Here is a 16,400-nt window from a genome sequence, read left to right on the forward strand (position 1 = left end):
TGAGTAGATTTTCAATTATTCAGCCTTTTCTTATTTAATCACCTTATTGATTAAGCATCTTGTTCTCTGAGCAGAGACAAAATCTATTTTAGCAGGTGATTTTGCACTTAGAACTTAAGACCTCCAGAGACACAGCCAGCATTTCTGCAGCGTTCCAAGTGATCAGTACTGCTGATATGAAGATTTGGTCTACAGCACAGCAATTGTGTGAGTGTGAACAATATGAATCATTTGCAATCTCGGGGAAATATGGACAGGAAGAACTTAAGGGGCTCTCTAATGGATGGGGCAGTGCAATAGAGAGTTATGAAAACAGATAGATGGCCGCTGGACAGCACAGAGCAACCCAAGGCTGAGTTTGCCATTGGGTGTATGAAAGGCTGGAAGCCAGAGATGGAGATAGGAAGATAGGCAGCAGCAGGCTCCTAAAAGGCCTAGGTCCATATTAAGGAGTTTAGCTTTTGTTTTCAGGTCAATGGGGACTACCCGAATGAGACTGTTTTTTCCCTCTTCTGAACTTGAACTCAAGGCCTGGGTGCTGTCCCTGAGCCTCTTTGTACTCAAGGTTAGTGCTCTACCACTTGAGCCACAGCACTACTTCTGGCTTTTTCTGATTAGTTTATTGGAGATAAGAGTCTCACGGACTTTCCTGCTGATCCTCAGCTTTCAGCCCCGTGAGTAGTTAGGATTACAAACATGAGCCTCCATTGCCTGGCTGTTGTTTGTTTGTATTTAGGAAGGATAGTGACATGAGCAGAGTTGCATTTTACCATTGGTACAGTGCTTCTAGAATGTCCATATGGGTGAGAATCACTTGGGGATCTTGATAAATGATCCTGATTCAGAAGGTGTGGGTGGAACTTGAAATTTGTTCTTGCATTTGTACTCCCAGGTGATAACAATACTGCCAGACATTGGGAATACTGGAATATTTTGATCAGCCAGAAGAGTAGAGAAATATTCCTAGTTCCTTGTTTCTTAAGGTGTTTTTTGTTTTGTTTTTTTGCCAGTCCTGGGGCTTGAACTCAGGGCCTGGACACTGTCCCTGAGCTTCTTTTGCTCGAGGCTAGCACTCTACCACTTGAGCCACAGCTCCTCTTTTGGCTTTTTCTATTTATGTGATACTGAGGAATGGAACCCAAGGCTTCATGCATGCTAGGCAAGCGCTCCACCACTAGGCCACATTTCCAACCCCTGTTTCTTAAGTTCTGGGGCTATTAGGACCCTCCTGGAAGGCTGATTAAATCCAGCTTGCTGGTCCTCATCCAGAAATTTCCATTTCAGTCACCCTGACTGAAGCTGAGTGTGTCCCCAGCTGGCTGGCCTGAAGCCACATTGAGAACCGCTGAAGTGAATGTCGAAGGGGCAGTAGGTAAGACTTGAAGTGGAGAACCTGGTCAGGTGGCCCTGGAGTGACAGGCTGAGGACCAGATCCAAGGTTTGCCCAAGGCAAAACCATTGGGAAAGAAGGAGATGGCAGATTCCAGCACTAGAGAACATTAACAGTCCTGTGTGCTACTACTCTTCCATAATAATAGAGATGTTAATGGTCTTAACACTTACCTGGCAAGGAGAGGGAGAGAAGGGATGAAGAGGGCTCTGGCTTGAGTAACTTGGCATGGGGGGGGGCACCCACTGAGACAATGGAGGAGCAGCGTTGGGAGGGCCGTGGTGTTGGATTCATTTTCAGTGTTCTAAATGTGCCCCTGAGTGCTGACACTCAGGGGCTGTGTGACCAGGCACGTGCATAGGACCCCAAACCAGCACATGCAATTCCAACACATGCCACAGCAAGTTAATGTGTCCCCATGAGCTTCATTCTCTAGAAAATGAAGCTACTTTTTTTCTCCTCCTGGGAACAGGACAAGGATTCCCATAACGCATATAAGGTATGTTGAAGGCATAAAAGAAGAGAGAGAAAATATCTTATTACAGAGCTTCCGTCTTGTCCTCCCAGGATCCAAAATTATGTGACAACATTCTCACTGCATTCTGAGAGGTAAAATACCAGCAAAACACAGAGATTGTTTTCTGTCTTCTCACTTTCTTCACTAGACGCACAGCCTGGGAGTTTACTTGAAGTCTGGAAAACATTTGAAATCCTCTCTTCTACAAAAATATGATTTACCTGAACGTCTGTTCATGGTTTCATCAGGCAATATGGTTAGAACATCATAGTCTCCATTCTTTGGAATGCTTTCAAGTGTTTTCTTGGCTTTATGATTTCTCTGTTTTTGCTTATTATTCTTTGCTTCCCTGGGAAGATTTTTCTTCAGTTCCACCTGGGCCTAAAAATGATCAGCCATAAGTATTTAATGTTCTCACTAACTCCCTTTGCTAGAACACATCAGGCCATCCACCACTTGGCAACTTGTAGCCTGTCCATAGACACCTGTAATCCCTGAACACAATATGTTTTCCTCCTATTAGAAGGTATGAGAGCTTCCTTTGTCTCAGGCTTATTGGGAGGGAAAGGTACCCACATGCTCAAAGAAGTATAGCTTCCTTACGATGAGGATGGAATGGCAGATGGCAATAGGCTTGGGCTCATTCCTTTACAGGGGAGACTACAGAGTATGACAGCTACAGGACATTATTAAAAGAATTGGTTACCAGAGGTCTGTTATGAATGTGTCCCCTCAAATTCATATGTTGAAAAGTGTGTGTGTGTGTGTGTGTGTGTGTGTGTGTGTGTGTGCACGTGCACACACGTGTGCGTGCAGGTGCGTGTCCCTATACTGGGGCTTGAACTCTGGGCTAGGCTGTCTCATAGTTTTTTCATTCTACCACTTGAGCCATATCTCCACTTATGGCTTTTTGGTGGTTAATGGAAGATAAGACTCTCAGAGACTTTCTTGTCCAGGCTGGCTTTAGCCATGATCCTCAGATCTCTGCCTCTTGAGTAGCTAAGATTACAAGCAGGAGCCATCAGTGTCTATATATAACGTTGGAAACTTAATCCTCAAATTCATATGTTGATGGTATTTGGAGGAAGAGTCCTTTAAGAGACTTTTAGGGCTCTAGCCTCTAGGCAGATTAAGGCCTCTACCACAGGAGTGGGTTATTTAAAGAGTGGGTTATTGTGAAAACAAGTTCCACTGCTGTCGCTTTGTCTTATTCCTGTCTTCTCACTGTCTTGTACCCAATGTCTATGAGATATTCTCTGCTATGTTATGACACAATATGAAGGCCCTAATTAGATGCCAATGACTTACACTTGTCTTAGACTTCCCAACCTGCAGAATTATGAAAGGAAAAAGTCTTTATAATTGCCCAGTTTCTGTATACTAGCAGAAAATAGACCAAGACAGGTCTTTCTTATTGGATAATTATGCAGCATGAATTATAGAGAGAGGCCTCGGTATCAGAATAAAGATCCCACCCCCCTTACTAAACCAAGAAACATCATCATATTTTCCCACTGGAGCCAGACTATCAGAGGAGCAATCTGTCTTTAAAAGGAGACATTCGAAGCCTCTGTATATCCTTGAGAGGACTGAAAACAGATTCAACCCGGCTGTTAGCTTCAGTCGTTGAATCTTTGATTCCAAAATGCTAAGTACTGACTGCTAAATCATCTATTCTTGACAGCAGTCATGTGTCAGGGGTTGCAATTATGTGGTACAAATTTGGTCAATATGACACTTTTATTTACCTCTTGTCTTTTACGGTTGATTTCCAGCATCTGCATCTTATGCAAATATTGTCTTTTCCCAGAAGTATACATGGAAGTTGGCATTTTCTTTTCTAGTTCCTGCCATGAAAGATGACATACTCAATTAGTATGGGGTAATTTTTTACTGATGATGTGTAATCCACATTGTTAAATCCTTTTTAGAACAGAGTAAGACCATAATCCATCCTAATCTATACAGATCTTTTTGAGGATACAGATAAAGTATTGTGTGGCTTTAGCAAGTTCTTTGTATCATTATTAGTGAATGAAATGGCATTCTGCTATATATATATTACATAGTTGCAAAGGTCCTTAAAGAGTTTTGCAAACGTGGCATCCAAGAGTTTTGACAAGTTCATTAAAATCTCATTTCCTTTGCCAGGAGATATTTATTACTAATTCTCCAGAGATATTTTCTGGTTTGATGAGACCTTTCATTCTCTCCTTACCATTGACTGATGGTCAGGTTATGAAATGAGAGGAGAACCACTGAATGGTTAAATAGGATAGATTTCTCCATGGTGTAGTCTCGCATGCCCATGTAAGCCACCAGGTGCCTTGCAGCTAAGGATGTGAATTTTATTATCTACGACTCTGGTGGTCTCCCTGAGGGATATCACGAATGTCAGTTGGGACAGTGCAGACGGTTTTTGAGGGCAAGTGAAGGTGACTAAATCTCCATTTGTCACCTGCTGTTGCCAGAAAAGAAGGGCTGCATTGAGTGATAGCTTTAGTGCTGCCGCATGAACAGTGACGATGTCAGCCAATGAAAGACTCAGGGAGGGGCCCACCTCCACTGTCAGCAGCACAAATGTGGCCTTGAGGACTTGATAGTATCTGGGCATTGCTTACCCAATCAGCCAGCCACATAGCAACCACCTAGCCAGCTTCAAGATGAACCATGTGTGTGTGTGTGTGTGTGTGTGTGAGAGAGAGAGAGAGAGAGAGAGAGACAGAGAGACAGAGAGACAGAGAGACAGAGAGACAGAGAGAGACAGAGACAGAGAGACAGAGAGAGAGAGAAACAGAGACACAGAGAGACAGACAGAGATGGAGACAGAGACAGACAGACAGACAGAGAGACATGGAGACGGAGGGGGAATTCTCAACAGAACTTTACAAAAGTGTAGCAGTATCAAGATCCACAGAAGACCTTTCCTGGGATTAGATTTTGGTGAGGCCATGACAGAGGCAATAGGAATAAACTATAGATAGGTTTCACTTGCAAACAGAAAGCTTTAAATGGAGAGAAGAATGAAAGAGGAGAGTTGTGGTGTAGTTTTCACAGATTTGAACGTTTCTAGGACCATCAATTTCCATGTAACATTCCTCTCTCTCATCTACATGGCCATTTTCACCACAAAGCAGAAAGAGCCCAGAGTTCACCTAAGAGGAAAAAAACAGTGTACAGCTAGAGAGAACAGACAGGTACCCTTGCAATGTTCTGACTGTGAAGGACTTAACTATTTGTTGTGGCTTTGAGTTTTCTGTGTAGGGAAATCATGACAAGGATCACTCACCACCCCATACAGCCCCATGGTTAGCCACCACCTCTGGAGACTGCCATAGCTCACCTTTGTATTGTGCCTTGTCCTGGCTTCTTGCCGGCCCAGGAACCTTTCAGAGGTAATTACTTGTGGCAGGTCAATGGCCTCAAGCTTCTAGAAGTTTAACATTTAGAGTATTCAGCATTTGTCATACCATGGGATGATGAAATATAAAAGCCAGATATTAAACTATTTTAGCACATTGCCAAAGCAGCATTTGTACCCACAAACATCCTGGGAAGGCGATTCCAACGTTTAACAGTTACAGCTGTGCTAAAGGCTCTTCAACCTGTCTGGTTGCTTCCTGATCTGTTGCGCTGTTATCAATGGCTTAATAATTGAAACCTTGCTCAGTGAGTTAAGAGACTAAGAGTTCCTTTCTCTAAACTGAGGGGTCATGTCCAAAATTATCACTTAGCCAGGCTCTTATGCTATTGGAGATGAAAGAGGCATCAGGAAGGGACTTTATTATAACTCACCCAGTCCTCAGGGAAGTGACCTGAGAGACACTTCCTCAAACACCCCAGCGATAATCACAGATGACTCTGAGACTCGAAGCAAGGGAGAGTACATCTCTAACAGATCTCAAGAGATCTTTAAAAGACATCTTTAAGAGATGTCTTTTTCTAACAGAGTTTGGATTTATGGGGGATACAATGCTGGAGCTTCAAAGATCACTTAGACTGAACACAATGCATGACTGTGGGTCTGCTTTTCTTACCTTGGATCACTTTATGCTTCTCAAGCTAAGCACTGGGGGCATGAAGGTGGGTGGGGGGCAGTCCTGACTGAGAAGGCATGGGAGAAAAGCTGGTTTTCTCACATTGATGTACCAAGAAGGACCTGGAGAGTTTATTTGCTCACCGCATACTGTTTGCCAGGTGTGGAGATGCAATGGTAATCAACAAAAATGGACATGGTTCTTTGTGGAGCTTGTAACTATGCAACACAGACTTGTGTGATGGCTTGGCTGATAGTTGTGAAGAGTGCTCAGTGCTTGGAAGAAAAAGTCACTTGGGCATGAGTAGGACAATAAATAACTCGAGGACATAAACTTGAAAATGAACGCAGCAAGTCGTATATTGAATTATTCTGTACTCTCCATGTCTTCAGAATATGACTTTATTTAGGTACCCTAACACAGAGAATGGACAGTGTTCACTGTTGGGGATGTGGGATGGGTTGAATTTAGAAAAAAATATACAAATTTGATTTGGAGCAACTTGAGTTGGAGAGACCTTTAAGACAGTGTAAATGTTGAGTAGATAATTAGATACACAGGCATACAGCTCAGAGGAAAGATCTGTACTAAAGATGAATACTGGGAATCATCCCTGAGTAGAACATGATTGAAACCAGGGTGGCAGGCAAGGTCAAGAGTGAGAAGTACAGAACAAAAGACTGTAGACTTGAGAAAACTGTGAAACTGATAGATTGGAATGAGCTGGTCAAGGAGACTAAGAAACAATGACTCTAGAGTAGGAGTGCTAGGCAGACCCCGTGCTACAGCCAATGACATGAATACTGCTCAGACATTACGGCAACACACCTATGTCAGGAAAAACAAGCCAAAACTGGGAGAAGCTATGGAAAGAAGGGGAGATCAAGGAAGTGTTTGTGCCTCTTCTTTCACTGGTGGGTTCAGGATTTAGGTCTTTGTGATGAGTCCTATATGACTTTGTAGTTACTGATGTCTACCAGATATATCTGTAATGTGTCACTTAATCCTCATGTGAATCCTGTGTATTTCAGATAAGTTAATGACTTGTCCAAATTTTCACAGCTACAAAGAGGCATCACTGGGATTCAAGCTCAGGTCTGTCCAGTTCCAAATTTCCCATGGGAAATTTCTTCCACTGTTTCTCAAAAATACTTTACTATCAGATAACCCTGGAATTAACAAAAGAAATTCCTAGGCAATTCACTGGAGATGGACAGTCTCCAGGTTTTAACTATATCTTGAGAGTAGATATTTTTCTGAACGTTCCCAAGAACTCTAATGATTTCTTTCCAACATGGGGTTTATTGGCTTCCACAGCACTTCTAGTGAATAAACCAAATACAACAATACATTAGTAGGCCACAGAAAAGTTTTGTTGTTGTTGTTGTTGTTGGTCATGGGAGCTGAACTCTGGGCCTGGGCACTGTCCCTCAGCTCTTTAGCTCAAGGTTAGTACTCTACCACTTAAGCCACAGTGCCACTTCTGGCTTTTTCTGCTTATGTGGTGCCAAGGAATCAAACCCAGGTCCTCATGCATGCAAGGCAAGTGCTCTACCATTGAGCCACCTTCCCAGCGCAGAAGATTTTTTTATAGAGTATAATTGAAAAAATTGAGTTTAAAGAAGGCAGATATTTAGTCACTTAAAATCATCTGTTTGTAACTTCTTATATCCAGGGTATTGCTTTGATAAGAAGAGATGAGAACTCTCAATCCTTGTCTTCTAGTCTCAATCTTTCAACTTAAATTTACATTTCAGGCAAGGGTTAAATGGTAGATGTCTTTAAGACCTCTCTCCAGGCAACTAATTGCTTGTCTGCCCTTGAAAGAACGAAAACACCCACATTATTCCTCCGCAAAACACCACTAGATGGCAGCAATTGACATATAAACAGGGTCCATTTGCACTTGTTCTGATAATTACCAAAAAACATGTTAGGAACATTGACCTCATCTAGATAAATATACCTACAGCTTAAGAAATTAAATTCTCCAAAAACAAACTCCCAAAGAAACAATTATCCCATTAAAAAGTGGGCAAAAGACTCTGAAGAGGAAATACAAATGGCCAAGAGACACATGAAGAATGGCTCAACAACTCTAGCCATAAATGCAAGTCAAAACAACATTGAGATTCCACCTTACCCCAGTTAGAATGGCCATTATCAAGAAATCTAATAACAACAGATGTTGGTGGAGATGCAGCCAAAAGAGAACGCTTCTACACTGTTGGTGGGAATGCAAACTTGTCCAACCTCTTTGGAAAGCAGTATGGAGGTTCCTCAAAAAACTAAACATAATAAAAGGTGAAAGATTTATATGATCTGAAGAGAAACCGTACTCATGTAACTGTAACCCCTCAGTACAGTATTTTTACAATAATATATATGAGGGGAAAAAAGACTAAACATAGAGCTTCCCTATGATCTAGCAATCCTTCTCTTGGGCATGTACCCAAATGGCCACAAACAAGGCCATACTAAAGCTACCACCACAACCATGTTCATTGCAATATTATTTACCATAGCTAAGATATGGAACCAACCCAGATGCCCTTTAATAGAAGAATAGATCAAGAGGATGAGATATATATGCACAGTGGAGTTCTATGCTTCCATCAGAAAGAATGACATTGTTCCATTGGTAAGGAAATATAAAGACTTGGAAAAATTATATTAAATGAAGTAAGGCAGACCCAAAGATAAGTAGGTTGCATGATTTCCCTTATTTGTAAGAACTAGAAGATGTCTACAATATTTTAAAAATATTTTTTGTCTACAACATTCTTAACAAGGGATCTCAATAACCCAATTGCTTAGCGCGTAGGACCATATATAATAAAGCCTATCAACATGAACTCCAATATGTGCAAACAAGAGGTTCTTATGCCCTGTAGGTAGTTTTTTTTAATGTCTCTTCATTTTCTGTATGTTGTACCTTATATATAAGATTATTCACTATGTGGAAGAGAAAGAGAATCACAGAAACAGCAGGACAAAGGATGAACCAAAGCAACATTGATACTTAACACTATGTTGGATATGAACCTTACAACTTGGGGGAGGGGAGGGAAAAGGATCAGTGGGAGATAATGAAGGATGGGGTAACAATGATTAATAACAAATGTACTCATTACCTTACATAACTGTACCCTGCTCATCACTTTTTCAATAAAAATAAAATTTAATTAAATTAAAAAAGAGACTTGACCGCATCTAAATAAACCAGTCAAGTGATATTGCCTCAGGATTTGGGGCTCCTATGCATGGTCCTTTTCTCTACCTAGGAAGTGACATGCCTCAATTAATCTTCACAAAGAACATGATGGGAAAGAAGTACTAGACAATTGATGGAATGATACTCCTCCTTCAATTTCTGAATTATCTGGCTTCTTATACAAATCAATGGTCAGCATAATCAGTTGGAAAGTCTGCTAGAAGGTTCAAGAACCAGAATGAGACCATAGACCACAAGTCTCTGAGCTTGGTGATAGACACTGACCTGAATGTTTTTGCTTTTGTTTACTTGTAAGAACTGGAAGGTGGGCCAGAGCAACTAGAAAAAATGTAAACCTGGGCTAGCATCAAGACTTAGGAATGTGTCCTTTAAAGTTCTAGGAAGCAGAAAAAGGTATCCAGGACACCTGTTCATCAGTATTGAGAAATCACAAAGCTAAGGAAGAATTGCTGATCAAGGCCTTGCAAACAATTCATGTCTTAATAGCATCCTTTGCTCCGAACAACTAATAATGAAAAACACAAAAGTGAAAAAGATATAGCTAGCTTGGCCTTAATACAAGACAAACATTTCCTTAGGCTGAGAAACTGAATAGAAATGTTAGAATGTGTGTATGTGAGGGGAGGGAAGAGAGAGAGAGAGAGACAGAGACAGAGAGAGAGACAGAGAGAGAGACAGAAGAGAGAGACAGAGAGACACACACAGAGAGAGAAAGAGAGAAAGAGAGAGAGAGAGAGAGAGAGAGAGAGAGAGAGAGAGAGAGAGAGAGAGAGAGAGAGAAACTGGTCCATAAGGCGTTTAGGGCTTCTGCTGGCTGTGAGTTATTTCTACTTGTTAAAAGGGATCTAAAATGCTCCACAGGGCAGGAAATCAGAGCCAGACTCTCAGCTTGAAATTAAGATATGAGTTGAATATGAAGAAGATGAGACTGTACAACAATAAATCCAAACACTTAGGTAAATGGACAATTTCCTGGAAGCATACACTAGCAAGAAGAATAAGCTGTGTAGATAAACTAAGAGACATAAAAGAGATTAAGTTAATAAGAAAATTTCTGACTTCCCTTAAAAGGACAAGTGGCCAAGAAAAAAGGTATTTAAAGATACTTTAAAGATATTTTACTAAACTTAAGAGGAACAGATAACACATGTTAGAACAAACATTTTAGAGACTAGAAAAGAGCTAGAAGTAATCAATTCATTTCACAAGACCACAGAGAAATAAACTACTTTAAGATCCGTTTCACTTATTAAAATAGAGAACACAAAGTATTAGAAAATCCAATTTATCAATGTATTTACTTATTTTTGTGCCAGAACTGGTGCTTGAATTGGGCCTGGGTGCTGTCTCTGAGCTTTTTGCACTCAAGGTGGTGCTCTACCACTTGAGCCACAGCTCTATTTCCATCTTTTTGGTGGGTAATTGGAGATAAGTGCCTCATGGACTTTCCTGCCTGGGCTGGGACACTATAAAATATCATTGAAAGATGAAAAAGAAACGAAGAGTAAATAGACTATATTCATGGTTCAGGAGACTCCATGTTGTCTGATACCAAAAATAACACCTCTCACAGCAGATTCCTAATACTTTTCCTCTCTTCTTATTTATTCATTCAGTATTCAACACAGACCTATTGATCACTTACTATGTGTCCAACACTGTTCTGGCCCCTTGGATATATTAGTGAAGACAGAAAAATATCCCTGCTTTTGTGAGGATGATTTTCTAGCATTGAAAGCAAGGAAGTAGTGAAGGAAACACACAATGAACACAGTGGATATGATTAAAGCATTTGATATGTTAGATGGAAGATGGTATAGAGATAAAAACAAGATAGTGAGGGGCAAGGGAATCAGAAGGGCTGGGATGAGGGTTGTAATTGTTAACAAGTTGGTCAGGCTTGGCCTTATAGGGATGGTAAAATCCTAACAAATTTTGGAGATAAGGGAATTATCCAATTATCAATCTAAGGGTGAGCGGTAAGAAGGGAGTGTGTGTGTGGTACCCCAAGTTAAGCGGGGTTTGGGATATTATATGAGAAGGTGATGAGGGGCTTTCCTGGTCAACTCTTTCACATAGGGGAAGCATTCAATCCAAGGTCCCTGGCAGAGACTCCCAGTTCCGAGATGAAAAACCTTAGTTCATGACCTTTATATACTTGAGGAGTAGATGTTCAGGAAGTAGAGAGTGCCAAATGTGCAACTCAAATTATTTAGGATGCAATTAAGTTTGGTTTAATAATTAAAAATACTTTTAGAATTTTCTTTGGCAGAGATCAGGCTATTAATTAACATGTCATGGGAACCTAGCATTTATTATTCTCTCAAAAACCCATTTGTGGTGGAAAATGTGCTGAGCCTCATTTGTGAAGATAATTATAGCTGATATCTTTGGTAGTGTCTGCCAAGTTCCTACTGATTTCCCTTTTCTCTCAGAGCTGACTCCAGAATCTACAGGGTGACTCCTCCGCCCACAGTTCTACTGTGTGAACACGTCTTCTGCTCAGAGCTCATTGGATCAGAGCCGAAAATCTCAAGCAAAGCTGAGCCAATAAGATCTTTACCTCCAGGAATTTGGAATCAGAGCCTGGAAGGTCAAGACAATCTGCCCACTTGACTGGAACCTAAGATGTAAGTCATATTTTATCAAATAGATCTGAGGAGCAGAGAAAACTGATCTTCTGGGGAAGTTAAAGCAAATGTACAGAGGATAGCGTAGTCGGCACTTAAGGCATAATTCTTCCCTAAGTTTAGATGATTCTCTGTTCTTGTGTCCACTAAGATATTTTCCTATGCTAATAATTAAGAGACATTGATTGCATTGGCTAGTCAGTTGGATTTCTAATACAGTAATATTGGAGGTAGCAGTAGCAGGGAGAACCTTGATTGTGGGATGTTGGGTCTCATCATTCATCTGTTCGTTCATTCACACACTTTTTTGTTGTGCATATTGCTAGTGGTTGAAGATAAGAGATATAGTAAGAGAGTTTCTGCATTAAAGTAATTCTTTTCTTGAGTTTTCATTTTTAAAGCTGTCTGTTAGTATAGAGGTAAAGTGTTAGAGCTGGAAAGATCACTAGGAAAATCAAAATCCAACTACAAGTTGGGTGCTGGTGGCTCACACCTATAATCCTAGCTATTCAGGAGGCTGAGATTTGAGGATTGTGGTTTGAAGCCAGCCATGGCAGGTAACTCCCAGAAAACTGGAAGTAGCACTGTAGCTCAAAGTGACAGAGCATTAGCCTCGAGTGAAAAAGCTCAGGGATGGTGCCCAGGTCCTGAGTTCAAGGTCATGACCAACCAACCAACAAACCCAGGCACAGCTTATTAAGGAATGATAGATACTAAGAGTACTTTGTAAGACATAGCATATTATACTGGTTATAGTATACTTCTGCCTGAGTCAATCCTTGATTCAATCAGCTTAGCAGTTTCACAATGATATATCTTCAACACTCCTTAAAAAAGATATTTGGTTTAAGAATAAAACAAATTTTAGCGTTGTTTAGTTTATTCAGAGATGTACTCATTGTTTTTGTGCACAACTTTAAAGATATTAATTTATTACAGATATGCTTTATTTTTCTTAAACTAAGCAATATAATTCAAGGCTTCTAATTTTTGGAAAAAGGTGCTTTTTTTTCCCCCTGGAACCACAGAATATAATAATTTCAAACAATAATTTTGAGCTTCTGGAGAATTAAGTAAATAAAACCAATGGAAATAGAAATAATCCTTAACAAATGAGCTCCTGAGTTTGATCCAGGCATCTGGGTGATTTGTAAGCAGGTGGACTGGGGCTATAATTCCTTTTCTCAAATGTCAGTGATAGATCCTGCTCACAAGAGAGCACCAAACCCTCCTGTTAACTGATGCACATTTTCAAAGACCACTCTGATTCCTTTTCCTTTCTAGGGTAAGATTTCTTAGAATTTGTAGCTCTCTAAAGGAAATCCATTAAAGTTTTATTAAGGTGAATGATTGAAAGCTCTAGCTTTATTACCTTAGAATCCAATGCCTCTAATTTAAAGAACCAGTTGACATCTAGGATGATAAAAGGTTAGGGATTGAAAAAGGTATTAGAGATCATGTACACTGATGCAAAAAGTGCAGATTTGGAAGACTGGCTGATATTTAGCCTTTGTGTCTTTGGGCAAATAACCCTCTTTACTATATCTATAAAACAAAACTAAGACTTTCTTATGGGGGTTAAGTGATGAATGACATAGATCAAGTTGCCTAGTGAAGTAGTTGACTTGTAGTAGGTAATAATCATGTAAGTGGCTGTTATTTATTACATGTGGTTTTCATAACCCTCAACGAATTACTGGTAGATCACATCCTTTAAGTTCCCATGCTTATGTCTTTGCTGCCACACTCATTTTGGTTGCCTTAAAAAGTGAAATCATTTCTGAAGCAAATCCTAAGTAGTTTCTGCAATTGGCCACATTTTCTGAAAACATTTTTCATTAACAGCTTAGTTAATAGTTACCATTAAATCCAAGAAATTCCTTATGAAGCCGTTTAAATTCATCTTACTTGAAGTCTTCGGGGTGGATGCCTTTTAATAATACTTGTTTCTCTAGGTTCCAGTGGGATGTCAAAATACATGGCCGTGGGTACTTGAAGGACTGGAGGCAGAAACAAGAAAAAACCACTAAACAAACAATTTACCATTAGATTAGGAAATTCAACTGACCATGAGTTAGTAGACTTTGTCAACACAATTTTTCTCCTTTTAGTCACGTATGTGTAACCCATATATCAAGTGTGGAGATCAACCATCTATAGCAGGATCCCTCCATAAATGCAAATGATAAAATATTGGCCTAAAATTGTGCTTCCTCATTCCATTCCCACCTTGATATTTAAAGGAAAATAATTACCAAAACCTTAAACATCTGGATTGACGGGTTGGAAAAAGAAAGGGAGGCAGAAATCTGTCAGTAGAACTAAGGAAAATTGCCACTGCTGTGCTGAAGAAGTTGAAAGAGTATTATTTGAAAATGCTGTATAAGTGACAACTAGTCAATATTGTCAATTGTGTGGAAAGTAGCCACGGAGGTCTTCTGGGCATGATTTGCTAGTTATCACAAGAATATACAAAGCACTCTCACCAAGTCATCCATTAAGGGGACATATTTATATTGTTGATCCAGAATATGAAGAAGAAACAAATGAAATACATATATGTATTATATGCTATATGTGCATGTACTTTTCTACCCATCTTAGAATGTCTGCTTAAATATCATTTTGATTCCCACAAAACATGCTACATGTCTTACAAGATATCCCAGGATAATTTCTAGGCTCAGAGCTCCCAATCATCATGGAAAATATTTCCCTTAGTTCTGTGGCTAACCATGAAGAACATGGAGTTAGGCAACGGTGACTCATCCACTGTCTGTCCTACAAAATAAATCATTTCTGCTTGGAGTGGTTGCAAAATTCCCATTCCTAAAGTGCAACTTTGTTTTTGCTGATACTGAGGCTTGAACTCAGGGCCTGGGTGCTGTCCTAGAGCTCCTTTGCTCAAGCACTCTACCGCTCATGCCATAACTGAACTTCTGGCTTAAAAAAAATTATTGGAGATCAGAGTCTCACAGACTTTCTTGTGTGGGCTGGCTTCAAACTGCGATCATCAGATCTCAGCCTCCTGAGCAGCTAGGATTATAGGTGTGAGTCTGGTGCCTGGCTAACGTTCTACTTTGAAAACCACAAAGCCTGATGCATTAAACTGTATTGGAGATAATGACTTAAATTTAGAATCTACTGAAGCATAATTGTCATCATTTATCACATCCATATCCATATGATGTCAACAGCCTAACAAAAGCAAGCATAAGCACAGAAAGTAGTAGAAGCTAAGGTGAAATACAATAATTTTTCCTTCTCATTTGGAATGGTGAAAAATCTCTTTGTACATGATGGGGTTTGTACAATCGTGGGGTTTACACAATCATTCTTACATACCAAAAGTCTTTAAATGGGCAACCATTCAATTCTCAGCTTAACCATCCAGACTTCATTCTCAATCATCTACGCTTTGTGAGATCGCAGTCACTTAAACCTAGTAACAGCTTCCTTTAGTCCAGACGCGCAATCTCATGATGAATTTTATGTTTACCTGCAGAAGGTCCTCTGTACCAGGATTCTCGCAGAGGTGGTAGCTGCTCTTCCAAAGCTTTATTCCCATCCTGCAGTTTTTCAAATGAATAGGAACTCTTTTCTTCCAACTTCTGACTGGATGACAAGTGCGTAGAGCCAGCTGAGGGAATCTTGGCTTGTTTGTTTTGCAAAGGAGTGACTTTGGTCACCCGAGGGTGAGCCCTGGAGGGATTCAGGCCCATTTCTCACAAAGCTATTCAAAGAAAAACCATAATGGTGGGTTGAGAACCTTAATGTAGCTTTTAAAATTAAGATATTTCCAGAAGCTTACCCCAGTTTTACAAAGCAATCATTTCCTTCATGACATCTTTCCATCTCTATTTCACCACACAGTAACCTTTCTGGCCACTTCCTGGAAGACTGGTTTCTATGGAGATTTCCTTCCAACTCCTAGTTGGCTATTCCAGACCAAAAGAATGCAGTTAAACATTGACTTGGTTATGCCAGCTTCTGAAAAACTCAGTGCTATTGATCATTAAACAAATACCTAACACCAGGAACATTAACAGAGATGCAGAACATAGATTTAGAGAAGTCTTAAACTTGACCCTTTCATTGCAAGTAATAACAGAAAAGTTAAACCATCTTTGGAAATGCATATCAATTACAGTGGGCTTTGTTAATCTTTCCTTTCAGAGAACATGTCTTCCAATTAGGACAAGAAACAGCAGAATAGCAACAAATCCATTTGAGTTTTTTCTGTTCATAACTTTGGAGGTGAAGAGTACATGGAGGGCAAAAATACAATGTAAGCTGTTATTTTTTTCCTCCTGGGAATGAGGGCCCAAACTTGCATTAAAAAATTTTGTTCCTTATGTACATATGACCATATAAGATGATGTTAAGCGAACTGAACCCCAACATAGGGACACAAATATTTTTTTCTTGCTTGCTATTGTTTCTAATGTATTTATAATGTACCATGTGATTTTTTTTCTATGTATGTTCCTCCCCCACAGTATAACTGTGTTTGATGTCGGTGCCCTGCATCTTGTATATACGCTTCTCTAATTTGGGGAGGGGAAGGGAAATAACAAAATGCTGAAATAAG

The 16,400-nt window shown here is 40.0% G+C and overlaps 1 protein-coding gene across 4 annotated transcripts in view; it reads right to left on the minus strand.

The window, feature by feature from the left end:
• The window catches only part of Ccdc198 (coiled-coil domain containing 198), an 18,704-nt gene extending 3,000 nt beyond the window's left edge, over positions 1–15,704 (minus strand). Inside the window, exons 1-6 of one of the 4 annotated variants that reach the window (XM_042682560.1) lie at positions 15,621–15,704; positions 15,309–15,542; positions 13,718–13,809; positions 5,251–5,337; positions 3,656–3,754; positions 2,129–2,288 (exon numbers count right to left, since the gene is read on the minus strand). In XM_042682560.1, coding sequence (XP_042538494.1) covers positions 2,129–2,288; positions 3,656–3,754; positions 5,251–5,337; positions 13,718–13,809; positions 15,309–15,531 — 661 coding nt within the window. In that variant the 5' untranslated portion in view covers positions 15,532–15,542; positions 15,621–15,704. Of the gene's footprint in view, positions 1–2,128; positions 2,289–3,655; positions 3,755–5,250; positions 5,338–13,670; positions 13,810–15,308 lie in introns of those variants that run through there. The other 3 variants (XM_042682561.1, XM_042682559.1, XM_042682563.1) reach the window with 3 other exon arrangements.
• Between the last annotated feature and the right edge of the window lie 696 nt (positions 15,705–16,400).

This window comes from Dipodomys spectabilis, unplaced genomic scaffold, assembly GCF_019054845.1.
Source record: "Dipodomys spectabilis isolate Male_0828 unplaced genomic scaffold, ASM1905484v1 ptg000073l, whole genome shotgun sequence".
Lineage (NCBI taxonomy): Eukaryota > Metazoa > Chordata > Mammalia > Rodentia > Heteromyidae > Dipodomys > Dipodomys spectabilis.